Source organism: Rhinatrema bivittatum, chromosome 3, assembly GCF_901001135.1.
Source record: "Rhinatrema bivittatum chromosome 3, aRhiBiv1.1, whole genome shotgun sequence".
NCBI lineage: Eukaryota > Metazoa > Chordata > Amphibia > Gymnophiona > Rhinatrematidae > Rhinatrema > Rhinatrema bivittatum.
The window spans coordinates 300,924,714-300,943,440 of NC_042617.1; the positions used below are offsets into that span (position 1 = coordinate 300,924,714).

General features: G+C 44.5%; 1 protein-coding gene across 2 annotated transcripts in view; it reads left to right on the forward strand.

The window, feature by feature from the left end:
* The window catches only part of EIF4B (eukaryotic translation initiation factor 4B), a 214,357-nt gene that overhangs the window by 143,621 nt on the left and 52,009 nt on the right, over nucleotides 1-18,727 (forward strand). For both annotated transcript variants that reach the window (XM_029595046.1, XM_029595048.1), the window contains exon 8: nucleotides 5,773-5,958. In XM_029595046.1, coding sequence (XP_029450906.1) covers nucleotides 5,773-5,958 — 186 coding nt within the window. The remainder of the gene's footprint in view (nucleotides 1-5,772; nucleotides 5,959-18,727) is intronic.

Below are 18,727 nucleotides of genomic sequence, written 5' to 3' on the forward strand. Positions count from 1 at the left end.
GATGGAAACATTAAGATCAGTGATCATGGTGGTGCAAAAGAGATTTTCTCGCTTCTCTGGACATCTCGGAGGCTTACCTGCATATTCTGATTCGCTATTTGTCCTTTGCAGTTTTAGGTAGGCATTACAGTTTCAAGTGTTGTCCTTCGGCTTGGCCATGGCACCCAGGACGTTTTCCAAGGTGATGGTAGTTGTACCTCAGCCCTCAGAAAGGAGCGCATTCTTGTTCATCCATACTTGGATGGCTGGCTAAGCAGAACCAAGTCGTTAAAGGAGAGCCGAGTGGTGTTGAGCAGAGTGGTTCCATTATTACAGCACCTGGGATGGGTAGTGAACTTAGCCAAGAGCAACCTGCAGCCATCCCAGGTTCTGGAGTATCTGGGCATCTGGCTCAGTATAGCACAAGACAAGGTGTTCCTTCCAGAGTCACTTCCAGAAGATCTGGGATCAGGTCCAGACCCTGCGATCTGTGATCGGTTCGACCGTCTGGTCATATCTGCAGATGTTGGTATCAGTGGCTATGATAATAGAGGTTGTTCCTTGGGCAGGTGCTCATATGTGTCCTCTGCAGTGGTCTCTTCTGACTCGATGGAATCACCAGTCTCAAGAGTACAGTGTGACATTGACTTTACAGCCAGAGGTGAGGTAGAAGTTGCTCTGGTGGATACAAAGGGAGCATCTCGAAAAAGGTATGGATTTGGAAACTCCCGACTGGTGGTCACAGTGGATGCAAGTCTCCAGGGCCGGAGAGTGCAGTGTCAGGAGTTGGTGACGCAAGGTCAGTGGGTTCCCGAAAAGGTGTCTTAGTCCAACTGGCTAGAGGCCCGAGTGATACAGTTAGCCTTCCTGTAGTTTGCGGACCGGTTGGAAGGAAAGCCGGTGAGAGTTACATAAGACAACGTGACAGCAGTGGCTTACATAGAGACACCCCCCTCCCCCCCCCCCCCCCCCTCGGTGGTTTAGGTCGGCAAGTCTCTCTAGAAATGGATGCCCTTCTTCCGTGGACAGAACTTCATTTGCAGGCAGTCAGCTTCACATCGCAGGAGTTGACAAGGTGCGGGCAGATTATAATCTATCGTCAGAAGTTGGATCCGGGAGAATGGGAATTGGTTTTCGATGTTTTTCACCTCATCGTGGATCACTGGGGTGTTCCTTTCTGAATCTAACAGTGAGTCGCTGGAATGCGAAAGTGGAGAAATTCTACAGTTGGACAAGGGATGTTCAAGCATTCAGAGCAGATGTGCTAGTTCAGCCTTGGCCGCAGGAGAAGTTACTCTGTGTTTCCGCTGTGGCCCATGATTGGCCGGTTATTGCAAAAGGTAGCGTGACATCCAGTCGTGGTGCTTCTGATGGCCCTGGATTGGCTGTGCAGGCCGTGGGACATGGATCTGTTTCATCTTCTGATGGGGGATTCATGGCAGCTCCCTCTTCTCGGGGCTGTTGCAGCAAGGCCCGATATTTCACGAAAATCCGGTTCAGTTTTGTTTTATGGTTTGACCCTTGAGATGGCTTGGCTCTTAAAGCGAGGTTACTTAGGGGGAGTGGTGGAAACTCTTCTGTGAGCACATAAGTGTTCCACCTCGTTGGCCTATATCCACGTTTGGTGATTTTTTGAGCATTAATGTAAGAATTACGCTTGTCTGCCCGCCGTGGCACCTGTTCCCTTAATCTTTGGGGTTTTTTTGTTTATTTTGTTTTGTTTTTTTTTTATTTATACTTTATTGATTTTTCTTCATTAATTACAATCAAGAAAACATAACCATATATCCAAATAAAAAATAAACATTAACAAATAATCTTACATCATAATCCACATATTTGGCATATCCATAATTGGGGGAGACTAAACTTATATATATATAAATTCACATTTATATATATTCTAATCAGAACTCGATATTTCGATATTCTGAAACATAATCATAACAGAAGGAAAACAGAATTATCTTATTCTTTTTGGACTTTGGTCTCTAACATCAAGGTTTGACTTTTATCCTTTAGAAATGTTTCTAAATGTGTCGGATCATTAAATCCAAATTTTTTCCCTTGGAAATTAATAAGGCAAAAACAAGGAAATTTAAAAAAAAAACATTGCTCCCAATGCCACTACCCTAGGCTTTAAGGAAAGAAAATATTTCCTTCTAGCCTGGGTGGCACGAGCAACGTCAGAGAATATTTGGTCCTTATGTCCGCAAAAAGGAACATCTCTATTCAAGAAAAACTTTTTAAATAGTACATCCTTATCCTGCTCTGCTATAAAAGACACAAAAAGAGTTGCTCTATTATCTATCAAGTCTATTGACTCTTCTAGGAATGTTGTTATACCCAAAGATTCCTCATTTACATTATCTACCCTCTGATCAGAGCTCTTCAACACTTTTTTTGGAAAATAATATATCTTGGAGACCTTAGGGATATCTTCCTCTTTATAACTTAATATCTCTTTTAAAAAATGTTTAAACATTTCCATGGGAGACAGTAACCTTGTTATAGGGAAGTTGACCACTCTCAAATTCTTTACTCTCAATAAATTTTCTGTATACTCAACTTCCCTATGCAAGGTTAAGCTGTCCTTCATGAAAACATTTCCAGAATTAGAAACTAATTGCATTTTAGTGTTCAAACTAAGTATATCTTTTTCACAATTTTCAATCTTACTTCCTTGTTCTGCTAACACAGTTCTATTATCATTTATCACAGACGATAGGGTACTATTCATCATTGTTATATTTTTGTCAAGCTTTGAAATTATTTGCCATAAATCTAATAAAGTAATATTTTCCGGATTTATTCCAGGCTTAATACTACTTTCTAAAAGAACCTGAGTAAACTAACCATTTTATTTTCAGTATCTGAATCCATTACAATCCTAGAATCTTCTGCCTGCAAATCTAGGCTAGGAAGCCTATAAGTTAAACCTACCAGTTCTTTAACCCTCTCAGTTGATGGGGAACTGCTGGGTTGAGGCGGAGACATTGGTCCATTGCCTGGACTTAGGGAGGCTTGTGATATTCCTCCCAAACTGTCCACTGAAGGCGTTTCCATCTGTCGAGTGACATGATGGTCCATCGGGCCTGTCCGTAGTTGTATCATCGGAGAGGAAGTAGTCATCTTCGCTTTTCTTTTCCTCCCCATCAAGTAAGAGAAGAGAAGATAGAGCTCTGCCCAGACACCAGACTACCCCGGACAAAGCCGCGCACCCCGCCCCCTCGACGTCACACTCCGGCGCCGATCTTCCTCTCACCTGCAAGATCGAAAAACGGATCCCACAGCTGGGTAGTCTTTGGTCGAGCGCTAGCAGCCCTCTCTGCTTCCTCCCTCGCTCCCCAAAGGTGCGCTGCCGCCCCGCCGAGTTTATGGGCGATAACCCCGCCCCCTCGACGGCACACTCCGGCGCCGATCTTCCTCTCACCTGCAAGATCGAAAAACGGATCCCACAGCTGGGTAGTCTTTGGTCGAGCGCTAGCAGCCCTCTCTGCTTCCTCCCTCACTCCCCCTTTTTTTGTTGTTTTTTTTTTTTACAAGAAGGTTTGAGGAAAAGGTTGGCCTTGAGCATGCTGAAGATGCAGGTGGCTGCTATACCATGTTATCGGGGCCACATGCAGGAGAAGCCTCTCTCTTCTCACCCAGACATGTCTAGGTTCTTAAGGGGAATTAAACACCTTAGATCTCCTTTGTATTTCCCAGTACCCTCGTGGGATCTGAATCTGGTACTCCTTTCTGGCGAGTCTGACCTTTCGTCCTCTTCGGGGCATTTCCTTCCATATACTGACCTTGAAGACATTTCTGGTTGCTTTTTGTTCAGCAAGGTGAATTTCAGAATTGGCAGCATTGCCATGCAGAGAGCCTTTGTTTATCACCCCGGATAGGGTGCAGATTTGGATGTACCTGCCTTTCTTCTGAAGGTGGTTTTGGATTTTCACTTAAATCAGTCGGCTTTGTTGCCATCCTTAGACAGGGATATGGATGGACAGAAATACAGGAGATTGCGGCTGTTGGACGTACGGCGGCATTTATTACGTTATCTGGAAGTTACAATTTTTGGAAATCTGATCAGCTTTTTGTTTTTCACCAGGGGGTGAAGGGGGAAGTGGCTTCTTGGGGCACAGTGGCCCATTGGATTAAGGAAGTGGTAGCAGCAGCCGATGTGTATTCTGGGAAGCCTCTCCATAGGCAAGTTCAGGTGTATTTGATGTAGGTTCAAGTGATTTCCTGGGCAGAATTGCATTTGCTTTCTCAAGCAAAGATCTGTAGAGCGGCGACGTGGTATTTCTTGCATATGTTTACTAGGTATTACTGGCTGGATGTGGTGGCACGAGAGGATTCTACATTTTCTAGAGCTGTGCTGCTTGGGCCACAGGCAGCCTCCTGCCCTTCTGGGGAGTAGCTTTGGTACATCCCACTGGAATGAACTGGCTTGCCCAGATGAAATGGAAGGTGAAAGTACTTCTTACCTGATTTTCTTTCCTCAAAGTAGAGCAAGCCAGTCCTCCATCCTGCCCTGGGCTATCTTGAAGGGGGGGGGGGGGTGTGACCTTTTTCTGTTTTGCTAGACCCTTGTCAAGGAAGGAATGAGATTCAAGGATTTCTCATGGAACTAGACTAGCACAAAACCGGATAAGTGAGTCCCATTTTTTATCTAGGATATTTCGGTTTTCTGATTGTCCTAGGTGATTATTGTTAGCTGAGCTGAGTCCAGGGTTTCCATTATTAAAAAAAAATATATATATACAAGGTTAATTTTGAGTAATGTTTGTAGGATGTGATATTTCTTGTTAATGTTTTGTGGTTAGTGTCCACAGTTTGCTTTTGAAGAAAATACTGATTGGCTGATGCCTGAGCAGAGCTATATGAGGGTAGCATCAGCGCGTCGTTCTTTCTCCATCTGCTGGTTGGAGTGCACAACCCACTGATGTGGACTGGCTTGCCCTACTTCGAGGAAAGGAAATTATCAGGTAAGAAGTAATTTCACCTTCCAGAGTTTATTTATTTAATATATATTTCTATACCGGACTTCACGAATGGAATTCACATCAGGCTGGTTTACATGGAACTTAGGGGATTAACAAGTGTAACCAAACAAAAGGCTGAAGCAAGCAAAGTTACATATAACAAGGGTATTGAACTTGGGGGCAATAGAGCCAGGAAGTAAGGCAGAGCGGAATTAACAACATATAAATAATATATAACTGTTTAAGAGATTAGTAGACAACATATAAATATATAACGGTTTAAGAGATTAGTAAACATCCCATTCCTTGGGCTGAGTCCGACGTGATATTTTGACTTAGGGGAAGGCATGGAGGAAAAGCCACGTCTTGAGTTTTCTACGAAAGGTATGAAGGCAGGGTTCTAGTCTTAGGTCAGTCGGTAGTCTGTTCCAGAGGACAGGGCCTGCTGTGGAGAAGGAATGTTCTTTGGTGGATTTCATAGATTTTCATAGATTTTCAGAGTTCATAGAGCTATCTTCTTTAACTATTGTTTAATGCAGTGTCATCCATTTTGCAGATGTGTGTGTTTCATCGATACCTTCTAGTATCATTGTTTTGCTTTTAGGCTTGGTAGATTCATCCTGCTTCATTGAGCTTTCATCTCAATTGGTTCTGTCTCTATTGGACTTTGGCACCATTCACTTTTATTTGCAACAATCCAGAAGGTTTCCCCACTTTTGATAAATTCCTGCATCCCTCCCCAGCCCCATCAATTGCAATAACTATCCTTTTCTATCCAGGAACAGAAAACATGATTCTCCTGTTTGTGCCTCTCCTCCAGGCTATGACTCCAGAGGCAGTCGGCGAGCATTTGGCAGTGGATTCCGTAGAGACTACGATGACAAGCGAGATGATTATCGAGGTGGTGGCGATCGCTATGGTGACCGGTATGATGACCGGGATAGACGAGATGACCGATCAGATAGGTGGAATGAATATTCCAGGGATGAAAGGCGTGAAGAGAGAGGTAACTGAAACATAAATTATTGAGGCCAGGCTTAGAGCATTAAGAAAACTTCTTTATGAAGAACATAGTTGGTAGTCTGGATGCATCCTTTTATATATAATGTTGCCTCCCTATTAAGGATATCTAAATGTAGTATTTCCTAGCATGTGGTCAGATGAACTCAGGACCAATGGGTTATGCTCCCCTGCCAGCAGATGGAGACTGAGTCAGATTTCAAAGCTGATGCCACCCTACATACACTCCTGCAGTTCCCTCAGCCCTTCAGTATTTCTCTGTCTCCAGCAGATGGTGGACATACCTCTCCCTATGGGGATTTCTGTACTTTTTGGTAGGAAAAATTCTACATTTAAATTGGAGAAAAAAATTGAGCCCCACTCTCCTGCAGTGATATCTAAAGGTCCCTTTCCCAGTTGAGAATTCCTGAGGCAATTTCCGAGATCCTTCAGAGGTGTGCCTTGGGTCCAGTAGCTGGTTCCCGGCGTGAACTTTGCTGCTTAAGCAGCTGAAAGGCAGCAGGTGCAGGAAGCCAAGCGCAGCAGTGACTGCCAAAGCCCTCTCCCCCCACATCTGGAGACCGTCTCTGTACTCAGTCGGTAAGTGCTGAGCCCAGGCAAGTTGTTTTTTTTTGTTTGTTTAAAGAGATTGACCTCCCAATTCAGAGATGTTTGGAGGGGTTTTCAGTAAGACTTCCGGTCTCCTTGCACGGCGTACTGTATTGACACTGTTCCCGATCCCATTGGGGTAAGGGGAAGTGGGCTTCTGAGCAAGTTGAGCAGCCCCCTGGTGGGCTTGGCCCCGCTTTAGTTGGCACACTGCGTGTAGGCCACGGCAGCGCCATCTTCCGCGCATGTTTGTGCATGCCGTATTGCCCTCCATAGAACGTTGGTACGCGTAGTGCGTCGGCTCTGTGCACTCGCTACACACAACATTGCGCGCATTCATCTTCGCACAAACTACTAAGTGCAAAATACAGCTAAAGCCGGGTGCATGGGCTGTATGTGCGCTTTGCTGTGTCCTGCCTAGGCGCCTGAAATATGGGTGCATAAAATTTCAAGTGTGAGCCAACAATGCACAGTTACCGCCGCCAATGGCTCCGGCAGCCAAGAAATATAAGTGCCTTTCTCTCTGCGCTGTCTGTTATATTAGGCCTTCACAGTCTGACCTGGATTCCAACTTATTTCAGCCCTGTGAGCAAGCCCAGGGAGAGTTGGCCTCCCCAGACTTTGCTAAGCCCAGCTCCTCCCATTCAGAGGATAGGTTAGCCAAAGCCTTAACGAAGTACCCCTGTGACTAGGTCATCCAGGTGACAGGGAAATTAGCGGTACCACAGTACCTCCTGGGCTAGCCATGGACCAGGCTGCCTTCTCTTGGGTGGAATTTTTCCAGGGCTTTCAAACCTTTGTACAGGCAAGTCTGCTACCTCACTTACCTCTGTCCGGACAGAACCTCAGCCGGTAAGCCCTCCCTCTCCCAATCCTATCGGCAGACCTCGAGGCATGCCTCGCCTCACCAAGGATATCCGTGGCAGACACCCAGATGGCATGGACGAAGAGGAGGATACAGATTCCTTGGAAGATGGGGGAATATCCCCCTGGCTTTAGAACCATATTGGGACCATGTTACGGTTTTTCTATAGAGACAAATTGCCAGCCCTGGTTTCCCAGACCCTGAAGATGCTGGGAGTTCCTGGGGTGGACTGTATGAAGGACCCAAAGAAGAATCCCATTCTGATTTCCCTACGGAAAGCCTCTTGCTAGTTTTCCAGTACTGGAAGCCATCCAGGAGTTGATTGACCTGAAATGGGATGCCCCAGAAGCAAGTTTTTAAGGGGGACAAGCATTATTTATTTATTTATTTATTTAGGTCTTTTCTATACCGTCGTTTAGTAGTTTCCGTCACAACGGTTTACAAATAGGCACAAACAAATAATGATGCTGAAACGTTATTTTACACAAGTGCCATATCGGTCCGGTACATAGTTTTTTAACATAAGATAAATGTAGTGTAATATGATACTGTACAGTTTTTGTTTTTTCTGATTTAAAAGCAATGCTAATTTTATCAGTGTCACTTTGCCTTCTAGTTGATGGATGATCAGACGAAGTAATAAAAATAAATAAAATACAGCTACACGCGTCTTGCTTTTGTTCCTATCTCGCACTTTACCGGCTTCACTATTCACCTACTCTCTTTGATAGGCCTTCTTAAAGCTCTATACCAACTGGATCTGGCAGTGAGAGAGAGTTTGCTTTTCCCTAACGTGGATGCACCGGTCTGTGCAGTCTCTAAACCAACTATCCCAGTGGAAGGAGGAGTGGGCTAAAGGATGCGCATGATAGATGGATGAAGTCCATCCTTAAACAGGCCTTTGAATCAGTAGCAATGACCTTACATATTGCTTCTTGTTGTGCCCTGGTAGCTCGTTCGTGCCTACACCTTTCTCAGGAGATGGATGACTTGGGGGGGGGGGGGGGGGGGGGGGTGAATTCCAGAGTGGTTATGGAACCGCCACCTTTTTAGCTGTCGTGGGCTCTGATCTAGTCCGTACTTCGGTCAGAGTAGTGGCCTCTGTGGTGGAGGCCAAAAGACAGCTATGGCTGCAGAATTGGTCAGCAGACACAACCTCCAAGGCAAATCTTACAAAGATGCTTTTTAAAGGGTCACTCCTTTTCAGAAGCAAATTGGAAAAGCTGGCCAGTAAATGGGGCGAATCTCTAGTTCCCCGGCTACCTGAACATAAGAGAAAACAGTTACAGTGCCCCTCGCCTATGAGGGGTCAATCAGTCAATCCAGGGGCTCCCAATGCTTTCGCCCCTACAGAAACGCGACACTTCAGAGGTCTCAGTCCTTTCATATTCGACAGCCCAAGAGAGGGGTAGGCTCGAGTTCAGGTTTGTCCCGAAACCCCCCCCCCATGACATTTTGCCAACCCACCCTCGGAACGAGGATATAGGGGGTCGACTGTCCCTCTTCTACCAGCGATGGGTTGAGATCACCTCGGACAGATGGGCACTGGAGGGTCATATGAGAAGGATGTGTGCTGGAATTTCACAGCACTCCTTGGGACATATTCATGATGTCTACTTGCCACTTCCAGCACAAGAAGCAAGCAGTGGAGACTACTCTTATAAGGCTTCTCAGGATGAGGGCTATAATCCCAGTACCTGCACCCCAGGAAAATATAAGGCGTTATTCCATTGTACCCAAGAAAGAAGGTTCCTTTTGCCCCATCGTGGACCTCAAGAATGTCAACAAACATCTGAGTGAATCATTTCTGCTTGGAAACCCTACGCTCTGTGATAATGGCTGGCAATCGTGAGAGTTCTCAACCTCCTTGGACCTTTGAGGCAGACCTACATAATCCAAATAATTAAGAATGCAGTTTCCTACAATTTGCGGTACTGGATCGCCATTATCAGTTCCAGGCACTGCCCTTTGACATGGCCACTGCCCCCAGAGCACTTTCCTAGATTATGGTGGTTGTAGCGGCAGCATTGAGAAAAGAGGGAATCATGGTGCATTGGATGACTGGTTCTTTCATGGATCTGGCCCGGATCAGAGTCTCTGGGTGACCAACAGGGTTATCTCCTTGCTTCAGGAACTCAGCTGGGTCGTAAACCTGGACAAAAACAGTCTCAAGCCCTCCCAGTCCTTGGAACATCTGGGAGTCCGGTTCAAAACCAAGCAGGCAAGGTCTTCCTTCCAACCATGCGGGTAAGGAAGTTGATGTCCCAGATGTGTCAACTGATGAGCACGATATGCCAGACTGTGTGGTTTGGCGGCAACCCTGGAAGTAATACTGTGAGCGAAGGCACACATGCGACCAATTCAGCGTTCACTACTGTCATTTTGGAACCCGCAGTCTCAAGACTATTCGATTCGCCTCCACTTACCAATGGGAGTATGCTCTTGGCTCCAGTGGTTGCTGCAGGAAGCTCATCTGAGCAGGGGTCTACTCCTGTCCTCCCCAAACTGGCTGGTCCTCACAACAGATGCTAGCCTCCGGCGCCGGGGAGCTCACTGTCAAACTGATGACCCAGGGACATTGGACCGAGGAAGAGGCCCTCTGGAACTTTAACCGCATGGAAGCCCAGGCAGTCAGATTGGGGTGTCTACAATTCAGTCACAGACACCAGGGTCAAGCGGTCCGCGAAATGTCAGACAACGCAATGACGGTAGCCTACATCAACCGCCAGGGTGGAACCAGGAAGCCAGTAAGTGTCACAGGAGGTATATCTCCTTATGGAATGGGCAGGAATACATCTACAGATGATCTCAGCCTCCCACATTGCAGGAAAAGACACCATGAGAGCAGACTTTCTAAGCAGGGATAGTCTGCATCCAGGAGAATAGGCGTTGTTAGCCAGAGCTTTTAGCTGATAGTAGATCACTGGGGTCTCCCGTCCATCAACCTGCTGGCCGCATCCCACAATGCGAAAGTTCCCCGATTCTTCAGTCGCAGAAAAGATCAGTGGTCCCCGGGGATCGATGCTCTCATTCAGACATGGCCAGAAGAAGAGTTGCTATATGCCTTCCCTCTGTGGCCCCTGCTGGGTAGGGTCATTCACAGAATAGAGCACTACAGATGATTAGTCCTACTAGTAGCTCCAGATTGGCCCAGGTGTCCGTGGTATACGGACATGCAGAGACTCCTGGTGGAGACCCCCCCTGTGCCTCCCACCGCACAGGGGCCTGCTACAGTAGGGACCAGTCCTTCAGGAGGACCAGACTTGATTCTGTCTTACGGTATGGCCCTTGAGAGGGCTCACCTGATGAAGCGAGGATATTCTGTGCTCGGAAGTTCTCTATGTCCCTAGCATATGTGCGGGTTGGAGAGTATTTGAGGCCTGGTGCGAGGAACGTGCTGTCCCCCCTTCCATTGATCAAAATCCCTCTAATTCTGGAATTTTTGCAGGACGGCTTGAATAAAGGGTTGACCCTTAACTCCTTGAAGGTCCAGGTAGCGGCTCTCTCCTGTTTCAGGGGTGAGGTAAACGGAACCCGCCTGTTGGCTCATTTGGACATGGCCGATTTTCTGAAAGGGGTGAAGCACCTCCGGCCACCCCTTCGGTGGCCAGTTCCCTTTTGGAATCTTAATCTAGTATTGGAATTTTTGGCAGGGCCCTCCTTTCGGCTGCTGTGCAGTATTTCCTTGTGTTTAATAACCTTGAAAATGGTGTTCCTGGTGGCTATATGCTCGGCACGTCGCATCTCTGAACTGCAGACATGGTCATGTTGAGAACCGTTCCACTGGATGACTCCAGGAGCATTGCAGCTTCGTATCGTTCCAGCCTTCTTGCCCAAGGTAGTCTCGGAGTTTCATTTGAAGCAGTCCATTTTGTGCCATCCCTAGATAAGTACAAGGAAGCGGAAGAATATCGCCGCCTCCATTTGAATGTCAGTAGACTTTTGGTGTGGTATCTGGAAGTTTTCAGAGCCAGTCTAAAAGGCGGACTGCCTGTTTGACCTTCATGGTGAAAGGAAGCAGGGCGAACCAGCTTCGTAGACTACCATAGCTCACTGCATTAAGGAGGTGGTCAGGGGAGCCTATGTGGAGGCAGGAAAGCTGTTACCTTCTCAGGTTAAAGCTCATTCCACTAGGGCTCAGGCGGTCTCATGTGCAGAAGCTAGACTGCTGTCTCCCGTCGATATATGCCGAGCGGCGACGTGGTCTTTCTTGCACACCTTCTCCAGGTTCTATCACCTAGACATCCAGGCCCGAGAGGATGCAACCTTTGCGAGGGCAGTACTAACTGGACCATGGGCAGCCTCCCGCCCCATTTGGGAATAGCTTTTGTATATCCCCCTGAGTCCATCTGGCTACAACTAGAAAATGGAGAAATTACTTACCTGATGATTTTGTTTTCCTTAATGTAGACAGATGGACTCAGCATCCCGTTCATGCCTGCCCAGGAGAGGCATCAAGGAATCGCCTATGAGGTGAATCTCGATTCCATGTGGTTACGGGTAAGCCGTTACCCTATCCCTAGTCAGGGCCTCTATAGTATTGCTGGGATTCAGCACTTATGTTGTACAGTTGAGATCTCCAATTTTTAAGAACATGCCATGCTGGGTCAGACCAAGGGTCCATCAAGCCCAGCATCCTGTTTCCAACAGTGGCCAATCCAGGCCATAAGAATCTGGCAAGTACCCAAAAACTAAGTCTATTCCATGTTACCGTTGCTAGTAATAGCAGTGGCTATTTTCTAAGTCATCTTAATAGCAGGTAATCAAGTTGTATCCAAATCCTAATCAAGTTCTTCAGTAATATGTCCACAATGGCTTTTTGAAGAGAATACTGAATGGCTGAGGTCACTGCAGGGGGTATCTGGGGTGACGTCAGCTTTGAAACCTGACTCCATCTTCATCTGCTAGCAGGGGAGCACATAACTCATTGGTCCTGAGTCCATCTGTCTACACTAAGGAAAACAATATTATCAGGTAAGTAATTTCTCCAGTATTCTCAATAGATTCCTTAACGGGGACCAGGAATTAGATATCGTCAGTGTATAAGTAATGCATAATACTTAGGCCGGCCAACAAGTGACAGAGAGGCAGCATATATATGTTAAAAAGTGTGGCTGAAAGTGAAGATCGACTTTAAGTTCAATTTTCTCCGAACAGGAGTTGCCTACTTCCACTTGAAACAAGCGATCTTAAAAAATGATCTAAACCATTGCAGAGTGATACCACTAAGGCCAATTTTGGATAGTCAATGTAACAATATCTGGTTTACTGTATCAAATGCCACCGAGTGGTCAAGCAATACAAGTAAACAAGATTGGCTGGTATCAAAACATCTCCGTACGGTATCTAACAAAACAAGTAACAGCAACTAGGTATTGAAATATTTACGGAATCCAAATTGTGACGGAAATAAAATGTTTGAATCTAGATTTATTTATTTATTTTATTTATTTATTTTTATATAACGACTTTCGATCTGAGATATCACATCGGTTTACATTCAGGTACTGTAGGTATTTCCCTATCCCCAGAGGGCTTACAATCTAAGTTTGTACCTGAGGCAATGTAGGGTAAAGTGACTTGCCCAAGGACACAAGGAGCAACAGCAGGACTTGAACCCTGGTCTCCTGGTTCGTAGCCCACTAGGCTATTCCTTCTCCCTGCAGGGGTGCAGATGTTCTGACAATTGGGCCTGTACAACCTTTTCTAGGATCTTTGATATGAATGGTAAATTTGAAATAGGTCTAAAGTTATCTAACACCTCAGGGTCAGAATTTTTCTTTTTTAGCACTGCGTATTTCAGTAAAGAAGGTATTTTCCCTTCCGACAGAGAGATTGATTAGTTTGGCAATTGGAACAGAGATTTCATCGGCCACTAATTTAAAAAATGCAATAGGGATTTGATCTAATTGGATGTAAAGCAGGATTTAAATTTTTGATAATGGGTTCAGTTTCTAGGGAGGATATACTTTCAGATTTGGACCAAATTGGTACTGCACGTGGATTTAGTGAGGGAGGTTGGTTGGAGGTAGACAGAATCTTATTTAGGAGATCCTCAACTTTTCTTTTTGAAAAAAATTTTGCCAATTCGGTACATTTCTCCTCAGGTACGACTAACTCGTTTCCCAATTTGTGGTTTTGTTTTGTTTTTAAAGAAGATTTTTAATTATGGTGTAAAGGGCTCTTGGATTGAATTTGATATCATTAATTTTTTTAGTGAAGAAGTCTCATTTTGTATTTCTAATTAATGTTCTATATTTTGATAGAAGCGCATGATAAGCTCCTAGAGAAGTAGATGAGGGATGTTTACACCAAATTCTCTTTCTTTCTAATGAGGCACTTCATCTTTAATTCAGTATTATACCAAGGCATCGGTGATAGCAGCAAGATGCCTGCTGTAATTACGCATCTGGTCAGCAGTTACTATTTGTAAATCCAGCTTAATGACATTGCCTTTCAAGGGCAGTCTGCTGTTTGGTTCTTAATCTGTTTTGTGTCCTAGATAATCAATAAGAACAGATGAAAAGCTGGGCCCGACAAAAAAAAGAAAGCTAAATTCGGGTCTCAGAGCGGAACCAGAATGTATAAAGGCAGTTGAATGTATTTAACTCCTCTCAAAAACCTCACAAGTCCGATGCGATGAAAGGAGTTTGCCTTGGACGCGTCCTCTATAAAAAGTCAAAGTAGCCACCTGAACTTTGAGTATTCTGAGAACTAACTCTTATGACAGGCCTCACTGCAGAAAGTCCAAGATCAACAGCATCCCTGTTCTGAAAGGGTGCAATGTTTACTCTTTGCACCAATCCTCAAAAGTTCTCCATACCCTATCATATATATGCCAAGGATGTGGAACATTTCTTTTTTTTGAGGCCATAACAGGGTGATCACCACTGCTGAGGAATAACCATGACTCATCAGTTGAGCCCTCTCAAGGATCAAACCATAAGACAAAACTGATCCAGACTGTCATGCCAGACAGGTCTCTGATGGAGGGCGTCTTCCTGCTTCAGCAATGTCAACAGAATGTTGACAGATGCCGGAGATCTGTATCCACGGATTTTGCAGCCAGTCTGGAGCCACTGGAAGGACCAAGTTGGAATGCTGCACAATTCTTTGCAGTAACCTGCCTATCATTGGCCAGAGGGAAACATCTACAGCATTTCTTCCATCAGCCAAGTCTGCAGGAGAATGCGGATTCCCCCATGCGAGAGAGTCCCTCCTGTGACTAAAGAATCGTGGTACTTTCATAAATCAAACATACTCATTAAATTTCAAATCTACTCCGTGAGCAATCCTTCAGTTAGGTGTTCTATGGAAAGTGAACAGCTTAGACTCGTTTGACAAGAGCAGTCATCCTTTCTGATGGCCAGTATGGTAGAACCAGTCCTGCTACAAGAAGCAAGCTCGAGGTTCTATTCTGAATCCTTTCAAAAACAGGTAATCTCTGACTCATCTTAGATCTCAGGAATCTCATCAAATGTCGAACAAAAGAGAAATTCAGGATAAATTATTTGAGTACTGTCCTTCCGCAATTAGAGAATAGTTGGCTATCTTTCCTGGATCTCAAAGATACTTACATTCACATTTTGATTTGCAATACCCCCAGGAAATTTTCTAAATTTCACCATAGCAAACTATCACTACCAATATTGTGTTCATCCTTTTGGCCTTTCAGCAGGACCCAGAGCTTTCGCAAAATGCCTTGCAGTTGTTGCTGCTCATGTAAGAATGAACAACGTTTTTGTTTTTCCTTATCTGGATGATTGACTTATAGTAGGCTTTTTTTTTTTTTTTCTTCCAGGAAGCCTGTTCCTTGCCTGTCTTTGGGATTTCTCATCAATTTCCCAAAATTCAGCAAGAATCTTTTATATAATAGACTTCATAGGAACCCACTTGATACAATACAGGGGAAAATGTTTTTCTAAGGAGGACAGACAAATTAACCAAATTGATGCTAAATATCATAGGCTAGAGCAGCGATTCTCAACCGATGTGTCGTAACACACCAGTGTGTTGCCAAGCACATGCAGGTGTGTCACCTCACTTCCCGGTCACCCGCTGGCGCAGCGGCTCCCCTTGCCCCAGCGAAATAGGAACTTATCTTCCGCCTGGGCTTAAAATACTGATAGCCCGGGCGGAATGTGGCAGGAGAGCTGGAGTCAGCGCTATCAGCATGGTCTCTTCCCACCTCCTGCAGCCTGGAACAGGAAGTGGATTGCAGTGGCCGTGTGCACGGGAAAGAGAGACTGTGCTAGTGTGGGTGGCATTGGCCTGAAGAAGAGTGCAGTGTAGAGCAAAGAGGAGCAACATTGGTCCCCGCAGCCGATGGGGCTCCTTTCTCAAGGCCGCAAGGGCTGAAAGTGGAAGAGGCTGCTGTTTGCTGTTAATCTTGGAAATGGAGGAGGCTGCTGCTGCTGCTAGCACAGTGGGGGGAGGGGAGAGTGAGTGAATGAGCTTGAACAAGCATATGTTTGAGATTCTGTCTGTGTGAGAGAGAGAGAGACAACATGTATGTAAGTGAGTGATTGAGAGTCTGTATGTGTAAGTGTACGATTGAAAACCTGTTTGGGTGAAAGAGCCTGTGTGTGAGAGAGCATGAATGTAAGTGTATGATTGAGAACCTCTTTGTGTAAGTGAGAGAATATCATGTGTATGTATGATTAAGAGCCTGTGTGTATAAGTAAGAGAGAGCATGTGTGTCTGTGTGTGATGGAGAGCCGGTGTAAGTGAGAATATGTGATTGAGAGCATGTGTGTAAGTGTGTGAATGAGTCTGTGTGTGAGACAGCCTGTGTATGTGTGAAAAGACAGTATGTGTGTAAATGTGATTAAGAGCCTATAAGTGAGAGAGAAAAAACATACATGTGTGTATGTGTGGGATTGAGAGCCAGTGTGAGAGAGAGAGAGAGCTTGTGTGTGACAGAGAGGAGAGAGTTGCAAGCAGACCATCTCTCCTCCTGCTAATTCAAAACAATCTCAGGGCACCTGGATATCAAACGTTCCCAGGTATGCAGAGCAATGCATTTTTTTCCTTATTTTTCATTATTGGGTCTTGTGCCTGCTATTTTTGAAATATTTTATTGGTATCTAGAAATTTTTTATATGTTTTTAATTATTGGATATTCCATTCATCAGCTGTTTTGAAATGTGTTCTTTTTATTATTATGGTTTTACTGTTGATTTTATATTTCTTGATTTGTTTTATAAGGACTGGTGATGTTTCTCTTTTTCCTTTGTTACACTGCATACAGAAACTCTGGCTTGTTGTGGTTTTCAGTTCAGTTTTTGTCTGCATGTTTCTAGTTATACTTTATGATCTCTTTATTCTTTGTTAGGTGAGGGTCTGCACATGTGACTGAGGTGAGGTATTCTGCTGGCATGTAATTTCTGTGTAGGACTCTAAAACAGCCTGGCTTAGTCTGTTTTCCTAATAGGAGGAGTATTGGAGTTTTAAGGTCTGGTGTAATATTTTCAGTTTTGCCTTGTAAGGAGGTTACTGTTTGAGTGCTGGAAATTGGTGCTGTTCTGGTATGGGATGTTTACTATTTATGCAATTTCTGTTCAGACAGAGTACTTACCTTCCCTTGTGTCATTCTTAATAAAAATAATACTAGGCCTTTATTTTTTTATTTCCGCCGTGAGTTGTAATGAGCAGTGTGTCACACATGTGAGCGTGGTCTGTCAGGTGTGTCACGATGGGAAAAAGGTTGAGAACCATTGGCTAGAGCCAAGTCTCAGCCCACGTCTTCATGAAGACGCTAGGTCACACAAGGTAGTAACAGCTCATGTCATGCTTTTTGCACGTTTTTACATGAGACATACTCGTGACAAGTGAAATTTCAACGGAATCAGCATCTTCAACCATTGACACACAAAGTGGAAGTATCCAACACTCTCGTCCAATTTCTGACTTGGTGGTTAGTCCAAACAAATCTATTAAAAGATCAATGTTTTCACTAACCACAGTTTCAGGAAATTCAACAGATTGTGGCAAATCAGGGGTTTCACATGCTTTGTAAGTTTTTGTTTTTGTTTTTGTTTTTTTTTAACTCTGAGACTGTTTCCCCAGACAGCTTATTTCCTCTGAGCTTGCCTTCAAGTTGTATTTTAATTCTGCATTGTAGTTCAGTGGCTTGAGTTGTTGGCCTCAGAATGAGGCTTGGACAGGACACATATCTCAGTATCCTTAAAACTGAAAGTCTGAAAAATCCTTGGCCAGAAAACTATTACTAGTCAAAGGCCATTGGTCAAAGAGCTAGAGTTAGTACTTTGTGCCCTGATTGACCTTTCAAATAGAGAACTAACCATGAAGGTGCTGCAATTCTCTAGCCTCAGCTGGGAGTACAAAGGGAGCAGATCTCTGTGCTGAGCAATTGCTCCCTTAAACTTTTGCATGTGCAAAACTTTTCATTTTGTGCAACTTTTTATAAGCCAAGTTCAAATTTGTGCACTATGAGCCAGTATAATGTAAATATTGGGATTTCTTGTGCGTGCTATGTTTTGCTGTATGCCCAGAGTTCACGATGTCTGCGCGCATTGCTTAGAGCAGGGGTTCTCAACCATTTTTTGGCTGGGACACACCTGACAGATGGTTCTCACGTGCGTGACACACTGAACATGTGACCATCATAGGGCTAAATGTAAACATGCACTCTGCATCCACAGGAATCCCCTCAACCCCCAACTCGCCATACAAAAAAGATATTCTGGTTCTGATGACATCCCAGTAAAAGCAAAACAAACTCCTTTTACTTCCAGGCAAAATAGCCTTCCTTATGAAAAGACAGTAATTTACCACTAATGCATATCCTATTGAGAAAACACAACAAATAAGATTGATACAAATGCCTATATGCTAGTTAAATACCTCACCTCAGTCACACACCCTTCACTAAGTACAGAAAAACCACAAATTATAAATATGGAGACAGAAACTGGAATGGAAAACCAAAAAAGCCACTCTGCATGCAGTGCGAACCTGGAGAAATGGAAAGAGAAATATAGCACCTAACAGACTCTCAGGATTTGCAATAATGCACACAAACTAACCCGCACAAAGTTACACCTGTATTATGGAACACACTCAACAGTAACAACCCTATCTAAGAAATACAACTATTAAACCAGGCCCTAAACACTAATACATTTCCTATTGGGAAAACAGAATAAGCCAAGCTGCTATAGAGCCCCACAAAGAAATAATTGTAAAGAGATGAAAAATGGAAATATTAAACATTTCAGTTAGGTGTTCACTAAAGAGGACCCTGGAGAAGGACTGTCACTGGTTTAAGATTGTAGATGAG